This window comes from Cuculus canorus, chromosome 16 (genome assembly GCF_017976375.1).
Source record: "Cuculus canorus isolate bCucCan1 chromosome 16, bCucCan1.pri, whole genome shotgun sequence".
In the NCBI taxonomy this organism is placed as follows: Eukaryota; Metazoa; Chordata; class Aves; order Cuculiformes; family Cuculidae; genus Cuculus; species Cuculus canorus.
The window spans coordinates 3,271,510-3,284,564 of record NC_071416.1 but is presented as its reverse complement, the minus strand read 5'-3'; the positions used below and the strand labels follow the sequence as shown (position 1 = coordinate 3,284,564).

Below are 13,055 nucleotides of genomic sequence, written 5' to 3'. Positions count from 1 at the left end.
CAGTAACAGCCAGAAATCAGCCGTGAGAACATGTGTCCTTGTGTTCCATAACAAACACATGTGGTATTTGAAAAAAAATATATCATTTCCTTATAAGCTAATGGTCTTTGACACGTTGGCAAAAGACAGCAATTCTTTAAGCCTTCCAGAATGGAAACAGGAGTGGATACATACAAAATAATGCAACAGCCAAAGCTCCCCTACTCCAAAAAGGCCTCGGGAACATCTGGTAGAGCAAGATCACATGAAGCTAGAAGGTTGTAGTACTTGACCAAAAGCACCTGGGTCAGGGCAATCCCAAACACAAATACAGGCTGGGCAGAGAACAGATTGAGAACAGCTCTGAAGAGAAGGACTTCATGTGCTGGAGGATGAGAAGTTCTACATGAGCCGGCAACATGCACTTGCAGCCCAGAAACCAACCGTGTCCTGGGCTGCATCCAAAGCAGTGGGACCAGCGGGGCCAGGGAGGGGATTCTCTACTCTGCTTTCTCCAGGTAAGAGACCTTACCTGGAACCCTCTGTTCAGTTCTGGAGTCCTCAGCACAGGAAGGACATGGAGTGTCAGAGCAGGTCCAGAAGAGAGCACAGAGGTGATCCAAGGGCTGGAGCACTTCCTGTATGAGGGCAGGCTGAGAGAGTTGGGGTTGTTCAGTCTGGAGAAGATAAGGCTTCGCAAAGACCTTAGAGCAGCTTCCAGCACTGAAAGGGCCTCCAGGAAAGCTGGGGAGGGGCTCTGGATCAGGGAGTGCAGTGATAGGATGAGGGGGAATGGTTTGAAGCTGAAAGAGAGGGGGCTGAGATGAGATCTTAGGAAGAAAGGTTTTCCTTTGAGGCCCTGGCCCAGGTTGCCCAGAGCAGTGGTGGCTGCCCCATCCCTGGAGGTATTCCAGGCCAGGTTGGATGGGGCTTGGAGCAACCGGATCCAGTGGGAGGTGTCCCTGCCCATGGCAGGGGGTGGGACTGGATGGGCTTTGAGGTCCCTTCCAACCCAAATGAGCTTTAATGTCACTTCTGACCCAAACCATTCTAGCATTCTATGATTTAAAATATCTTCTTGCTATAAACTGAGATAAAATACATAATAATTTTTCCATTTGGGAAGCAAATATTTGGAGCAGTATAAGAACGAACCAAATGGTTTACTCCCCTTTATTAACTTGTTCTACATCCCTCCATGACTACTGCTTGCTTCTAAGTGCAAGGGTTTGGTCAGAGATGATGTTCTTTATCAACAAACTGGCATCTCAGTGACAGGTCAGACAATAGCACAGGCAAAGGTCTTGACTGCCAAGAAGGGTCAAAAGGAATTTGTATCCAGTGGTTAATAAAATACACACAGGAAGCAAGTTTTTTGGAGGGGAGGGAACAAGACCATCAAATGTTTGTTCTGAGTGTATAAATCAAATTAACGATGCAAGGCAGACACCTAGAATAATCATAGGATCATGGAATCATTAAGTTTGGAAAAGGAAGAATCATTTAGGTTGGGAAAAATAAGCACTGGCTCAAAACAAAATCTGGTGTTTAACAAGCATGTAAGTGTGCTTCCAATATCTGCAATATTGCAACTAAGATGCTGCTTTATTTACTTCTAAAATGCTGCTGTTCTATCAGGGAAAAGGAGTGCATTGGCTCTGCATATGGCCCATGTCATATTCCCTTATGGAAATGATTTCCCAGTTGATGAAGCCAGCAGAGCACTACAGAAAAGTAAAAGGTTTGATGAAAAGCATCACTGGATTCTACAGCTGGAACAAGGAGTAAAAACTTTGCTATAGACTTTCTATATATCTTGAAGAGTTTAATCTCCCTGCTGTTCAGGGGATTGGACAAGCAGAAGGGATGTCAGACCCCATTCAGCTGTGAAGGATGCTGCAAACCTTAAACCCTTCTTGGTTTCACCCTATTAACTTCTAGAAGTGTTTTTTCCATGAGACTTTAATTCTTCCAGTCCTGTTTTTGCTGTTTCTAAGTGCAAACCACAAGCACTCCAGAAGAGTTATGGATTTCAAAAAAAAATTACAAAAGGCAACTTAATTGTAATTGATGCTTCTATAGTTGTGAAAAGTCGTCCAAAGAACCAAAGAACTACTGAGGTTACAGCATGCATGTACTACACTTGATTTATCTTAACAAAGAAGCCCCATAGGCTGAAAAACACAACTGGCTTCTGAGCAACTTCAGACGATCTTCAAGAGGAACCACTGCTATGAGATTCGCATTTCTTCGCACTCTCATCCCTGTTTGTGGTCTCTATATTCGCAATACGGCACAATGACCCATCTCTCCCTCTCGTGTCAGAGCCAGCAACAATGACCCATCTCCTCTTCTCGTGTCAGAGCTGGCAACTCACATCTCAGCCGTTGATGTGACATCTGCTGTGCAGTCCCACGTGAGAAACGCCGCGCTCTGTCACTGTATGACTCACCATGCCAGATGTGGGACGCCAGATGAGCTGCTGCATGGGGTTTCAGCACTTCAGAGGGGGCATTCACGAGCCTCGACACCTACAGATGCTCGGCTCTCTTCATTGCTATTGTTCTTCCTTCGTTATCTACTGTTGAAGCCCTTTAAACAGGATCACAGTGGGACTGACAATCCATATTCACGGAATCAAGATGCTCGACCTCAGGCTAGACTGCACACCAAATTAATTGCATGCAAATTAAAAAAGATAAGAAAACAGCTAAAAAATTAGTTGTAAGTTAATTAGCGAAACTGCCAGGGACATAAGATGCACACTTGCCAATAAAAAGCAAGCAAGCAATAAAGGTGAGTGATTCCATAGAACCATGGAATCATTTAGTTTGGAAAAGACCTTCAAGATCCAGTCCAACCATAAACCTCACACTGCCAAGTCTACCACTAAACCATGTCCCTAAGCACCAAAGCCACGTGGCTTTTAAATCCCTCCAGGGCTGGGGACTCCACCACTTCCCTGGACATCCGGTTCCAGCGCTTGATCACCCTTTCCATGAGGTCATTTCCAGTCTAAACCTCCCCTGATGCAACTTTAAGCCATTGCCTCTCATCCTATCACTTGTTACTTGGGAGATGAGACCAGCACCCACCTCACTTCAACCTTTTTTCAGGGAGCTGTAGACAGTGATAAGGTCTCCCCCTCAGCCTCCTTTTCTCCAGGCTAAACAACCCCAGGTCCTTTAGCTGCCTCTCACAGGGCTTGTCCTCCAGCCCCTTCACCAGCTTCATTGCTCTTCTCCGGACACGCTCTAGCACAAAGTCCTTCTTGCAGCAAGGGGCCCAAAACTGAACCCAGGATTCCAGGTGTGGTCTCAACACTATGGATACATTAAATATTTTCAGTAGCTTAAGGATCACACAAAAGTAAATAAATCCATGGCAAAACTCAAAAGCATCTCACTACACAAACCAAATTAGGCCACTTTCAGATCTTTAATAAAAGCACTTTGAGTCAGTGACAAACAAGATACAGCAGACATCACAACTCAAAAATCAAGTCGGGGGTAGAAGTATGCCACTGGTGTCTTCAGAGCATTGAACAAGAACCCTAAACCATCCCCTCAGTGGCTTCTCAGCCCTTCACAACACACCAGAAGGCCACTAGAAGTCACTCCTTGAGTTGGGGCAGAAGCAGCACAGAAGGGTCTTTGTTCTGACCAAACCTGATGGAGTAATTTAACCCAGAAAAACACTCCAGCCCTAATCTCCTAGTAGGACATTAAGTTGTTTTACAGGAAGGAGACTGACCAACCTAGACTCCTCCCTACTTCCCTCAGGTTCCCAACATGCACCTCAGATGGGGCACCTTTGTAGAGAAAAGCTCAACACTGCCAGCTTCCTAAAAGGATCCATCAAATTTGAGCAGGGCATGGAAAAAGCATCTCCCTGTAGAAATCGTTCCCCATCTTTATTGGTTAGTTCGTTCAAAGAGGCTGTCAGCCACATGGTTGACAAGACTACACATTTTCATTTAGCAATTTTCTATCCTGCTCCCCTTACCGGGACATTAAGAGTCAATAAAAGGTGCATAGGATCCTTTTCACCATGACATTATTTAAGTAACTAATTCTAATTCCAAGGGTTAGAGTGATCCTCTTTCACTAACATAAGAGGTCCTGAAGCTGCTTGGTCAGGGGTGGGCTTCTGCAGCACTGAGAGGAGAATGGTAAAGGGCTTGTTCTCGGAAGCCCAGCACACACAAGAGCTTTGGAAGGTTGTATCCCTGCACTTTGGTCTTTGGGTAATGCCACCTGCTCAGTATCGATAGTGGTCTGGCTTGAATGGCCCATCTCTGGATAAGCCCAGGTACTTGGCCTGCTTGTCACTCAGCTTCGTCAGCTTCACACAGAGTTTATCCAGATGAGCAGCAGCCACAGCTTCATCCAGCTGAAAAACAAAACATCAAGAGAATATTAGCCGAACAGAGTCCTGTTAGGTCAGGAAGTAACAGTAAATGGTAAGAAACAAATATGTGAAAACCAACAGCAGCCCCACGGAGGACTTCGAACAACAGACAAACAGTCAGCTCTTCTCCTGCCAACGTACTTTGCCTCCTTGAGCGCAGAGGCATCTGCTTTGAGCACAGAACTGCGTTCAGATGGAAAAACCCCATGCTTTTGAGGGAGTCAAGCTTAAGTGAGACGGACAACTTTTATATAACCAAGCCCATTTTGATCTAATTTACACACTTGCATCCATCCAACAAGTGAAGAACAGAGATCAAACCATTCAGAGATAAGAATACCCAGTTTGGTAGAACGGCAAGGCTCCAGGCATGTTTCCACATCAAAGACACCCGGACATACCAGACCATCACCTTACAATTTCAGATTAGTTCTAATACTGGAAAAAAATTCATCTCCTTTCTGGATATCCCATCTTTGGGGTACATGTATTAAGAAATTAATTCCAGAATAGCTAATCCAGCAAGAATACCAATATCTGTTGGTGGTGTCTTCATGAGGAATAAAGCCGAGGTGGGCTGAAGGACACGGGCTCAAAATGTGGATATACTTTGTCCCAGCGGTGTCAGACAGTCACGCAAACCCAAGGGATTGAAACATGAAAAGTTTCAAGACAGTTAAGTGCTCCAGGAGATCGGCACAGAAGAGTCAGAGGGGGATGCACAGCCACTAAGGATATCCGAAGATAGAAAGGACTTCCCCAGGGAGATTATACCCTGCTCTAACTGAGAGATTAACTGCTCTCATGGTGCAAAATTTTCTTCTGGAATCCAATTGGAATCTCCCCAGGAGCAACTTGGACCCATTCTCCCTTGTCTTTTCCATGTGACTCCTTGTAAAGAGGGAGTCTCCATCCTCTTGGAAGACACCCTTTAGGTACTGGCAATAAGGTCTCCTCTAAGCCTTCTCCTCTCAAGGCTGAACAAACTCAGTTCTCTCAGCCTTACTTCATATGGAAGGTTTCCCAAGTCCTCTCATCACCTTAGCGCCCCTTCTCTGGGCCCTTTCCAGCCTGGTCACATCTTTTTTCTACAGTGGGGACCAAAACTGGACACAGCACTCCAGGTGTGGCCTGATCAGTGCTGAGCAGAGTGTGATAATGACTTCTTCATCTCTGCAGGTGATGCCCTTCTTGATGCACCCCAGCACCCTGTTGGCTTCCTTGGCTGCTGCAGCACACTGTTTGCTCATGTTGACTCATGTTTTCCCTCGTGAGTTCAACAGATATGAAAGGATGCAATGTATTTGAAGGGCAATAAATCAAAAAACAACCAAGGGCCTGATCTTCAGCTTGTGTGAACCAGCACACTCTAAGTGATTCAATAACTAGTCCCAGATTTCCCACTCAAAGGGAGTGTGGTAACAACTACTCCAAAGCTGTCTCATTTTACTGAACCAGGGAAAATGGCTACAGCTGTACAGAGTATAATTCACTGCAGGTCAACCTACCCTTAATAAGTACTGTGGAACTGCTGACATCTCAAGAGCCAACACAGCCAAAGATGTACAATGCAAAACTAAAAACATAAGATTAAGCAGTTGAAGAATGCGAAAGTGAACCATGAAAGCCACCAAACGCTGCACAAGAGTTGGGAAAATCACAGAAGAAAGAAAAGGTAACTGGAAAGTCTGTGTTCAGAAGGGAAACAAGGATGGAAGCTGAGATCCTGCCAGGAAGGAAAAAGAGGTGTTAAAAATTGAATGCATATCTGGTTGACCTCATCTGATAAGCGCATTTCAAGCAAGTTTAAAACAGATTACACCCACTTGAAAGGGAGCTGAGCCCCTGACACCTCCCAGGTCAGGTTCTCAAACTGCAGCAGAGATAAGCTGTTTCACAGCTGCTTCAGCTGGAGGACTTCAAGACTGAGATTAAAAGGTACAGAAATACATGAAGGTAAGCTGACATTCTTACCTTAAGATCAGACAGCTGAGAGTAAGGATGGATAGATTTGGTGCCAAGAACACAGATACAACAGCTTGTTGCCCAGAGCAGTGGTGAACTGCCCCATCCCTGGAGGTGTTCCAGGCTGGGTTGGATGGGGCTTGGAGCAACCGGATCCAGTGGGAGGTGTCCCTGCCCATGGCAGGGGGTGGAACTGGATGGGCTTTAAGATCCCTTCCAACCCAAACCATCCCATGGCTCTAAGATCTCCAGGAACACACGCTGCAGGAACGTGGGCACGTTTGTAATAGCTGACCATGAAATCAATATTCTTGCAGGCAAATAAAGTGCAATGTTAGTTACTTGGTAATTCTTGAATTTTACATTTGAACCTCAAAGCTACCGCACAGCTCAAGGAAAGATACTGCCCAGATTAATACACAGAGCTCTCCTGCCCATCTTTTGTTGGTTCTGACAAGGTGACTGCTATATTCTTTGAAATTCTGTCTGGAGCACAGAAGTTAAATAGAGCATTTTGTTACAGTACCTGAGCCCTGAGAAGATCCCTGCCATATGCTCCACTAACATGCCACTCTAAGTAACTAGGCTGGAGATTCCTTCGCATTTCCAGCTCAAGTATGCTTCCTAAAAATCATTACTCAGGAAGAGGATGAAGCCACATTAGTAACACTGGATTATCATTTTCAAAATATCTGTCAACAAAACTTCTCCTTTGAAGAGGATTATGCATCAGCCTGGCAATCAACTCCTGAGCTGTATTTCTGGTATGCTTTGCTTGATCACCATCGGATGGGTTTGGAAGCTTACATCCTTCAGCAAATATTTCACAACTAAGCCCAAACACAAACATTCTACTTCCCAAATGAAAAGCATTTTCACATTTACTGTCACACCTGGTTGCATTCCAGAGGCAGTGGGATTTAACTCCAGCATCTCTCTAAATAACCATCTCAAATTCTCAGGCTTGTTTTGGAAAATTAAAACCAGATAATAGTCTCATAAAAGGAGTTTGAGAGTTGTGACACGATCCAGACTTTTCCAAGAACAAAGAATGCAGAGATAAGTTTAAAGGGAAACTCGAGGCAATCTGTCACTAATATTTTGTGAAGCGATTAAGATCAGATTGTGGTCAGGTGTAAATGGGACCCAGACCCCATCAACCACAGAAAAAGATATTCCTGGTTTCACTCCAGCTTCAACTCTGTCCCACTGGACTTTGCTGCTGGATAGGCATGTGAAAACTTGCTGCGACTGCTGATGCTCAGCAGAAGGTACAAGTTGATTGAGAGAAGCTCCCCGACTATCCTGGGGCAGCACCTTCGGGAAGAGCCCCAGGTTGAGCCAAAAAGTGATGGGATGTTCCTATCACAGGACATGGGGCAATGAGTACAAACTGGAGAGGGGCAGATTTAGACTAGACAAGGAAGAATTTCTTCACCGTGAGGGTGGTGAGGCCCTGGCCCAGGTTGCCCAGAGAAGCTGTGTCTGTCCCATCCCTGGAGGTGTTCAAGGCCAGGTTGGATGGGGCCTGGGGCAGCCTGATCCAATGGGAGGTGTCCCTGCCCATGGCAGAGGGTGGGACTGGATGGGCTTTGAGGTCCTTTCCAACCCAAACTATTCTATGATTCTATGAATCACAGAATCATTAGGGATGGAAAAGTCCTCCAAGCTCATCCAGTCCAACCATCAGCCCAACCCCTCCGTGCCTGCTAAACCATGTCCCCAAGTGCCATGGTCATACAGTTTTTGAACCCCTCCACGGATGGTGACCACTGCCCTGGGCAGCCTCTGCCAGTGCTTCACCACTCTCTCAGTAAAGGCATTTTTCCTAACATCCAATCTAAACCTCCCCTGGCACAACTATCACTTGTCCCTTGGGAGCAGAGCCCAGCACCCACCTCCCCACAAACTCCTTTCTGGGAGCTGCAGAGAGTGAAGAGGTCTCCCCTCAGCCTCCTCTTCTCCACACTAAACAGCCCCAGGGCTCTCAGCCACTCCCACAGCCTCTATGCCCTAAACCCTTCCCCAGCTCCATTCCCTTCTCCATATGCACTCCAGCCCCTCAACGTCCCTTTTGTGCTGAAGGGCCCAAAACTGAAGCCGAGATTCAAGCTGCAGTCTCACCAGCACCGAGTCGAGAGGAACGATCACTTCCCTGGTGCTGCTGGTCACACTATTCCTGATGCAAGCCAGGATGCTGTTGGCCTTCTTGGCCACCTGGGCCACTGCTGGCTCATGTTCAGCCACTGTTGACCAACATGCCAGAGGTCCTTTTCCACCTGGCAGCTTTCCAGCCACTCTTCTGCACAACAGGTCAGCCAGAAACATCAGCCCACTTCAGACTCTGCATGACCAAACCAAGCATTCACCGAGGGACAGAAGCTCCTTGCAACAACAACATTCAGTAGGAAAATGAACTCCAGCACAAACGACACAGATCTACGTGATCACATCTCAAGCTGGCTTCCTTACAAGCTTGGATCTTTCTGCTCTCCTAACTCACCTTCTTTGGCAGGAAATGGACTCCAACGGAGTACTTGTCACTGTGGGTCCACAGCTCGATCTGGGCCAGCACCTGGTTGGTGAAGGAGTTGCTCATAACAAAGCTGGGGTGACCCATGGCACAGCCCAAGTTTACCAGTCGTCCCTCTGCTAGCAGGATAATGTGACGGCCATTCCTCAGTGTATAGCGATCCACCTGAGTGGGAAAACACAAGAGCAGTCCTACGTCAGGGTAAAGAGAGCATTTTAAACTCTGAAAAGCTTGGTGGGCTTTCTTTCTGCATTAAGAATTCAGCAGTGGCCTTGCAGCACAGACCGATTACAATTACGACACCTTCCTTCAATTCCTCACAGGTGTTTGCAAAGCCTGTAGCTATCCTGGACTTCAAACAACATGAATCTCAGTATGTGCTTCATGTTTAACCAATTATCCTGTTCTTCTGGTTTTTCCACATGGCTGCAGTGGAGAGTACACAGTTCATTGTAACAACTGGCATGGACAGACAGGAGAGAAGAGGATAGTTCTCCGCATGCAATGGTCCAGAGCCCTTGCATACAACATGTAAGAGTTAGAGTTCTCAGCCAACTGAAACTGGGCCCCTGTAACTTCTCACTTCCCTAAGGCCAACACTTTACAGCATGATAATCCCTTGTCCTAGCTTCTGGCATGCTGTCCTTTGCCCTCAAGGGGCCAAAGATGTGGTTCTCCACTCAGTGACTTCCCAAGCTATGCTGCGGACAACAGGACTCTACACGGAGAATCAAGTCCCAGATGGGCTAAGGAGATGGGTCCTCATCTATGAGAGTCCAACACAACTCGGGAAATAACGTACTTAATATATGCCTCAGTTGTTTGGACCAGATTGGGCTCCTGCAATGTTCAAGCGAACCCTGCTGCTCCTTTCCACCAGCCACCAGCTCTGCTCTCCCTGCCTTTGCCCCATAAGAGGTTACAGTATTAAAGCTCAAAATGAAATGCCCATATACGTTACAAGGAAATCCACTGTTCACTGGTATTTCCTGCTCTCATGGTGCCAAGCACGTGGGAGTAGAGCACACCTTTGGAAAGACTTCAGATAACCAACGACCAACTTTGACAAAGGTTAATGCTATAGACAAGTGAATTTATCTGATGCTGTCATAGCACAGCAACTGTGAAAGACCTAAAAGGGTCCCTTTACCCACAGCTGTATTTATACTTTTAGTCTCAATTGTTAGTTATTACAAAGCAAAACACACTTCACTTTCAGCTTTATTCTTAAAGCTTTAGCCTGTAAGTTAAAAGCCACAAGAGATGAAGCTTTAATTGTAAAAATACCACCTTCTGCACAGTTTTTTTTTATCAGAGATGTAATAAATAAACCAAAAGAAACTACTCTATTAGAAGAGGTATTTTGCCCTCGGAGCAGGTCTGTGCCTCCACCCGCCTTCACCAGCCATGATGCAATTGCAGCACTGTTCCCTCTTTGGGTTCATAGAGCAGATGGTGTTTTCAGTACAACACATGCAGACAGTAATCACCTCAAATAGAAACCATAAATGACATTTTCAACTTCTTCTGTCCAAGAGCTGTAGAGCAAGGCAGGGTTTGTAAGAATGCTCTCCACTGAGCAGTTGCAATAGTTCTTATGGATGCTGATTCTCCATTGTGGGTCACCAGCAACAGTGCTCAGTCCACCCCAAAACCACACGGGCTAGCAAAAGATTATGGGAGGAAAGTAATGAAACAAAGAAGGAAGAAGCCAGAAAGTAGAACACTAAAAACCTTGGGAACAGCTAGAATATTACTTATATTAACATTATAGAATCATAGAATGGTTTCGGTTGGAAATAAACCTTTAAGATCATTGAGTCCAACCATTGATCCAGCCCTGCTAAGTCCACCACCAGACCATGTTCCCAAGCACGACATCTACTTGTGTCTCATAAGGATGGTGACTCAATCACCTCCCTGGGCAGCCTCTACCAGTGCTTGACAACCCTTTCAGTAAAGAAATTCTTCCTAATATCCAACCTAAATCTCCCCTGGCACATCTTGAAGCCATTTACCCTTGCTCCATTGCTGGCTACCAGGGAGAAGAGACCAACCCTCACTTCACTACAACCTCCTTTTAGGTAGCTGTAGAGAGCAATGAGGTCTCCCTTCATCTCCTTTATATTCACAGACCAAGCTACTACAAGGTAGTATTTCAGTCTTGAAGTCTGAATGGCATGGTTTAGGTGTCAAAATATTATATCCGTGTAATATCCACACGGCTTGCACTTGGACAACTGCTGGCTTGGGCATGGACTTGCACAGCATGTGCATGGAACCCCACGCCCACGGACCTGCTGACGTGACTCACACAAAGCACAGGGTAAGGCAGAAAATGCAAATTAATATCTTTGCACTGAAATAAATACAGAATAGCAGTGGGACCAGCAGAGGCTCACATCAGTCCTCTAGAAACACAATCTATAGGCAGATAAACAGGCTGATTCATAAGCTCAAGAAACTGCTACAGAATTCAAGTTATCCAAGCATTAAGTTCATCTCCACACTCATACAAATGCTTCCTTCCCCTTTCCCCATTGGCATTTAGCTTGCTGGGGACTTTTTTGGCTGCTTTACGCTTCCCTCCACACCATGACACATGAATAGTTTATTTTTGGAGTCAAATGTCATTGATCCCACTCTGACCTTTCCTTCCCTTCCAGACCCGAGCTTATGGTACGCCTCAGTCTCCAACAGCAGAATGCAGTGCAAACCCCCATTCAAAGCAGCCTGCCAGCTTTGTAGTAATGACCATTTTCTCCCTAACTGTACTTTGAAAGCAACAGATTAGTCAGAATGCACAATAAGACATTTTCCTTTCCCAAGCATTAAACATTTCTTACACCAGCTCACCACTTGTAAATGGAGACCATATGGCACTGAAATCTACCATGTTGGACACTTCCACAACAACTCCATACCTCTAGCTGGAGTCTAAGAGCCCTCAGCTCTGGATTAATCCTCTGTTCAAGAAACAGATGTCTTCATCAGAGAGTAGAGATTTTTGTTCTTGCACTGTACTCCCCTCCCCGTTACAGGATACGGAAAAAAGCTGCCTGGGTTTAGTGAAAATTGGAATTTTTAGAGTTAGCACCAGTTATTGTAAAACATTGGATGCCTCATCCAGAACACTAAAGTGAAAAATATATGTTATTCTAAAGACAAGTGCAAGGTCTCAGATCTTTAACACAGGGCTGACCTCAGGATGATCACAGCAGCATCCCTTTAATGAACTGGAGCAACAAAACCGAGAAACCCGCAATGGCCTAACTGCAGCCTGATAATTTCCATCCCAGATTTCAGTGTAAGAGGAATTCTGTCAATTATTGTAACGACTCCTCACTGCTGCCCTGAGGAAAGGTCCCACCACACACAGATAAATTCCCATGCAGGTGGCGAGAGACAGAAGCTGCAGGATACCTTGTGGGAGCTTGTTTCTAAACCCAAAGTTAATGCATGTCCTGGAAGGGTTAACCAATTGCAGCCAACTTTTACTCAATACATTTTAGTTTGTTTAAAGCATAGAATTTGGGGCTCTAAAGTCACAATTTTCCTCCCAGTCCTGCCCTTTCACAATGAGGAAGCTTTTATGATGTGCATTAGTCCACCCCTGCTCAACTGCACAGCCACCACAGCCATCAGACACAGAGAATGAAAGTGAAGAATAACAAAGCTTTGACACAGCAGAATCTGTTCACGAAGCACCTGCTCAACAAGGTACCTCCTTACCTTGTCGTGTGGGTGTGAAAACTTCAGGGAGAAGAAATCTAAGCAGACACAAAAGGGAGCACAGGGGGGCCCCACCAGCACAGTATAGCTACATACTGCATTAACACATCCACAACAAAGTCCAGCTGGAGATGCAAACAAGTTACAGTGATTCATATTCACTGCCAGAAGGCAAAAAAAACCCACGTGCTAACCTCAGCTGGGGATCAGCTTTTACTGGTGTTGGCAATACGGACATTTATAGGCCATCCTCACTTCACTAAAGCTTCAAACATGTGGAACAGGCAGATAATATCAGATTTACCTCCAGATACATCCCATCTCCAGGGGTAAGCAGTAGATGGGTAAGGAAAAGCACAAGAACAGCTCAAGGGTAAAGTGCTATTTACCCAATAAATCCTCTCAGCTTCAGCGATCTGGATGCCAAGCTGAGACA

General features: G+C 45.7%; 1 protein-coding gene across 1 annotated transcript in view; it reads right to left on the bottom strand.

Annotated features, from left to right (window-relative positions):
- Positions 1-3,398: 3,398 nt before the first annotated feature.
- The window catches only part of AHCY (adenosylhomocysteinase), a 30,118-nt gene continuing 20,461 nt past the window's right edge, over positions 3,399-13,055 (bottom strand). Inside the window, exons 9-10 of the mRNA XM_054081579.1 lie at positions 8,858-9,052; positions 3,399-4,371 (exon numbers count right to left, since the gene is read on the bottom strand). Coding sequence (XP_053937554.1) covers positions 4,240-4,371; positions 8,858-9,052 — 327 coding nt within the window. The 3' untranslated portion in view covers positions 3,399-4,239. The remainder of the gene's footprint in view (positions 4,372-8,857; positions 9,053-13,055) is intronic.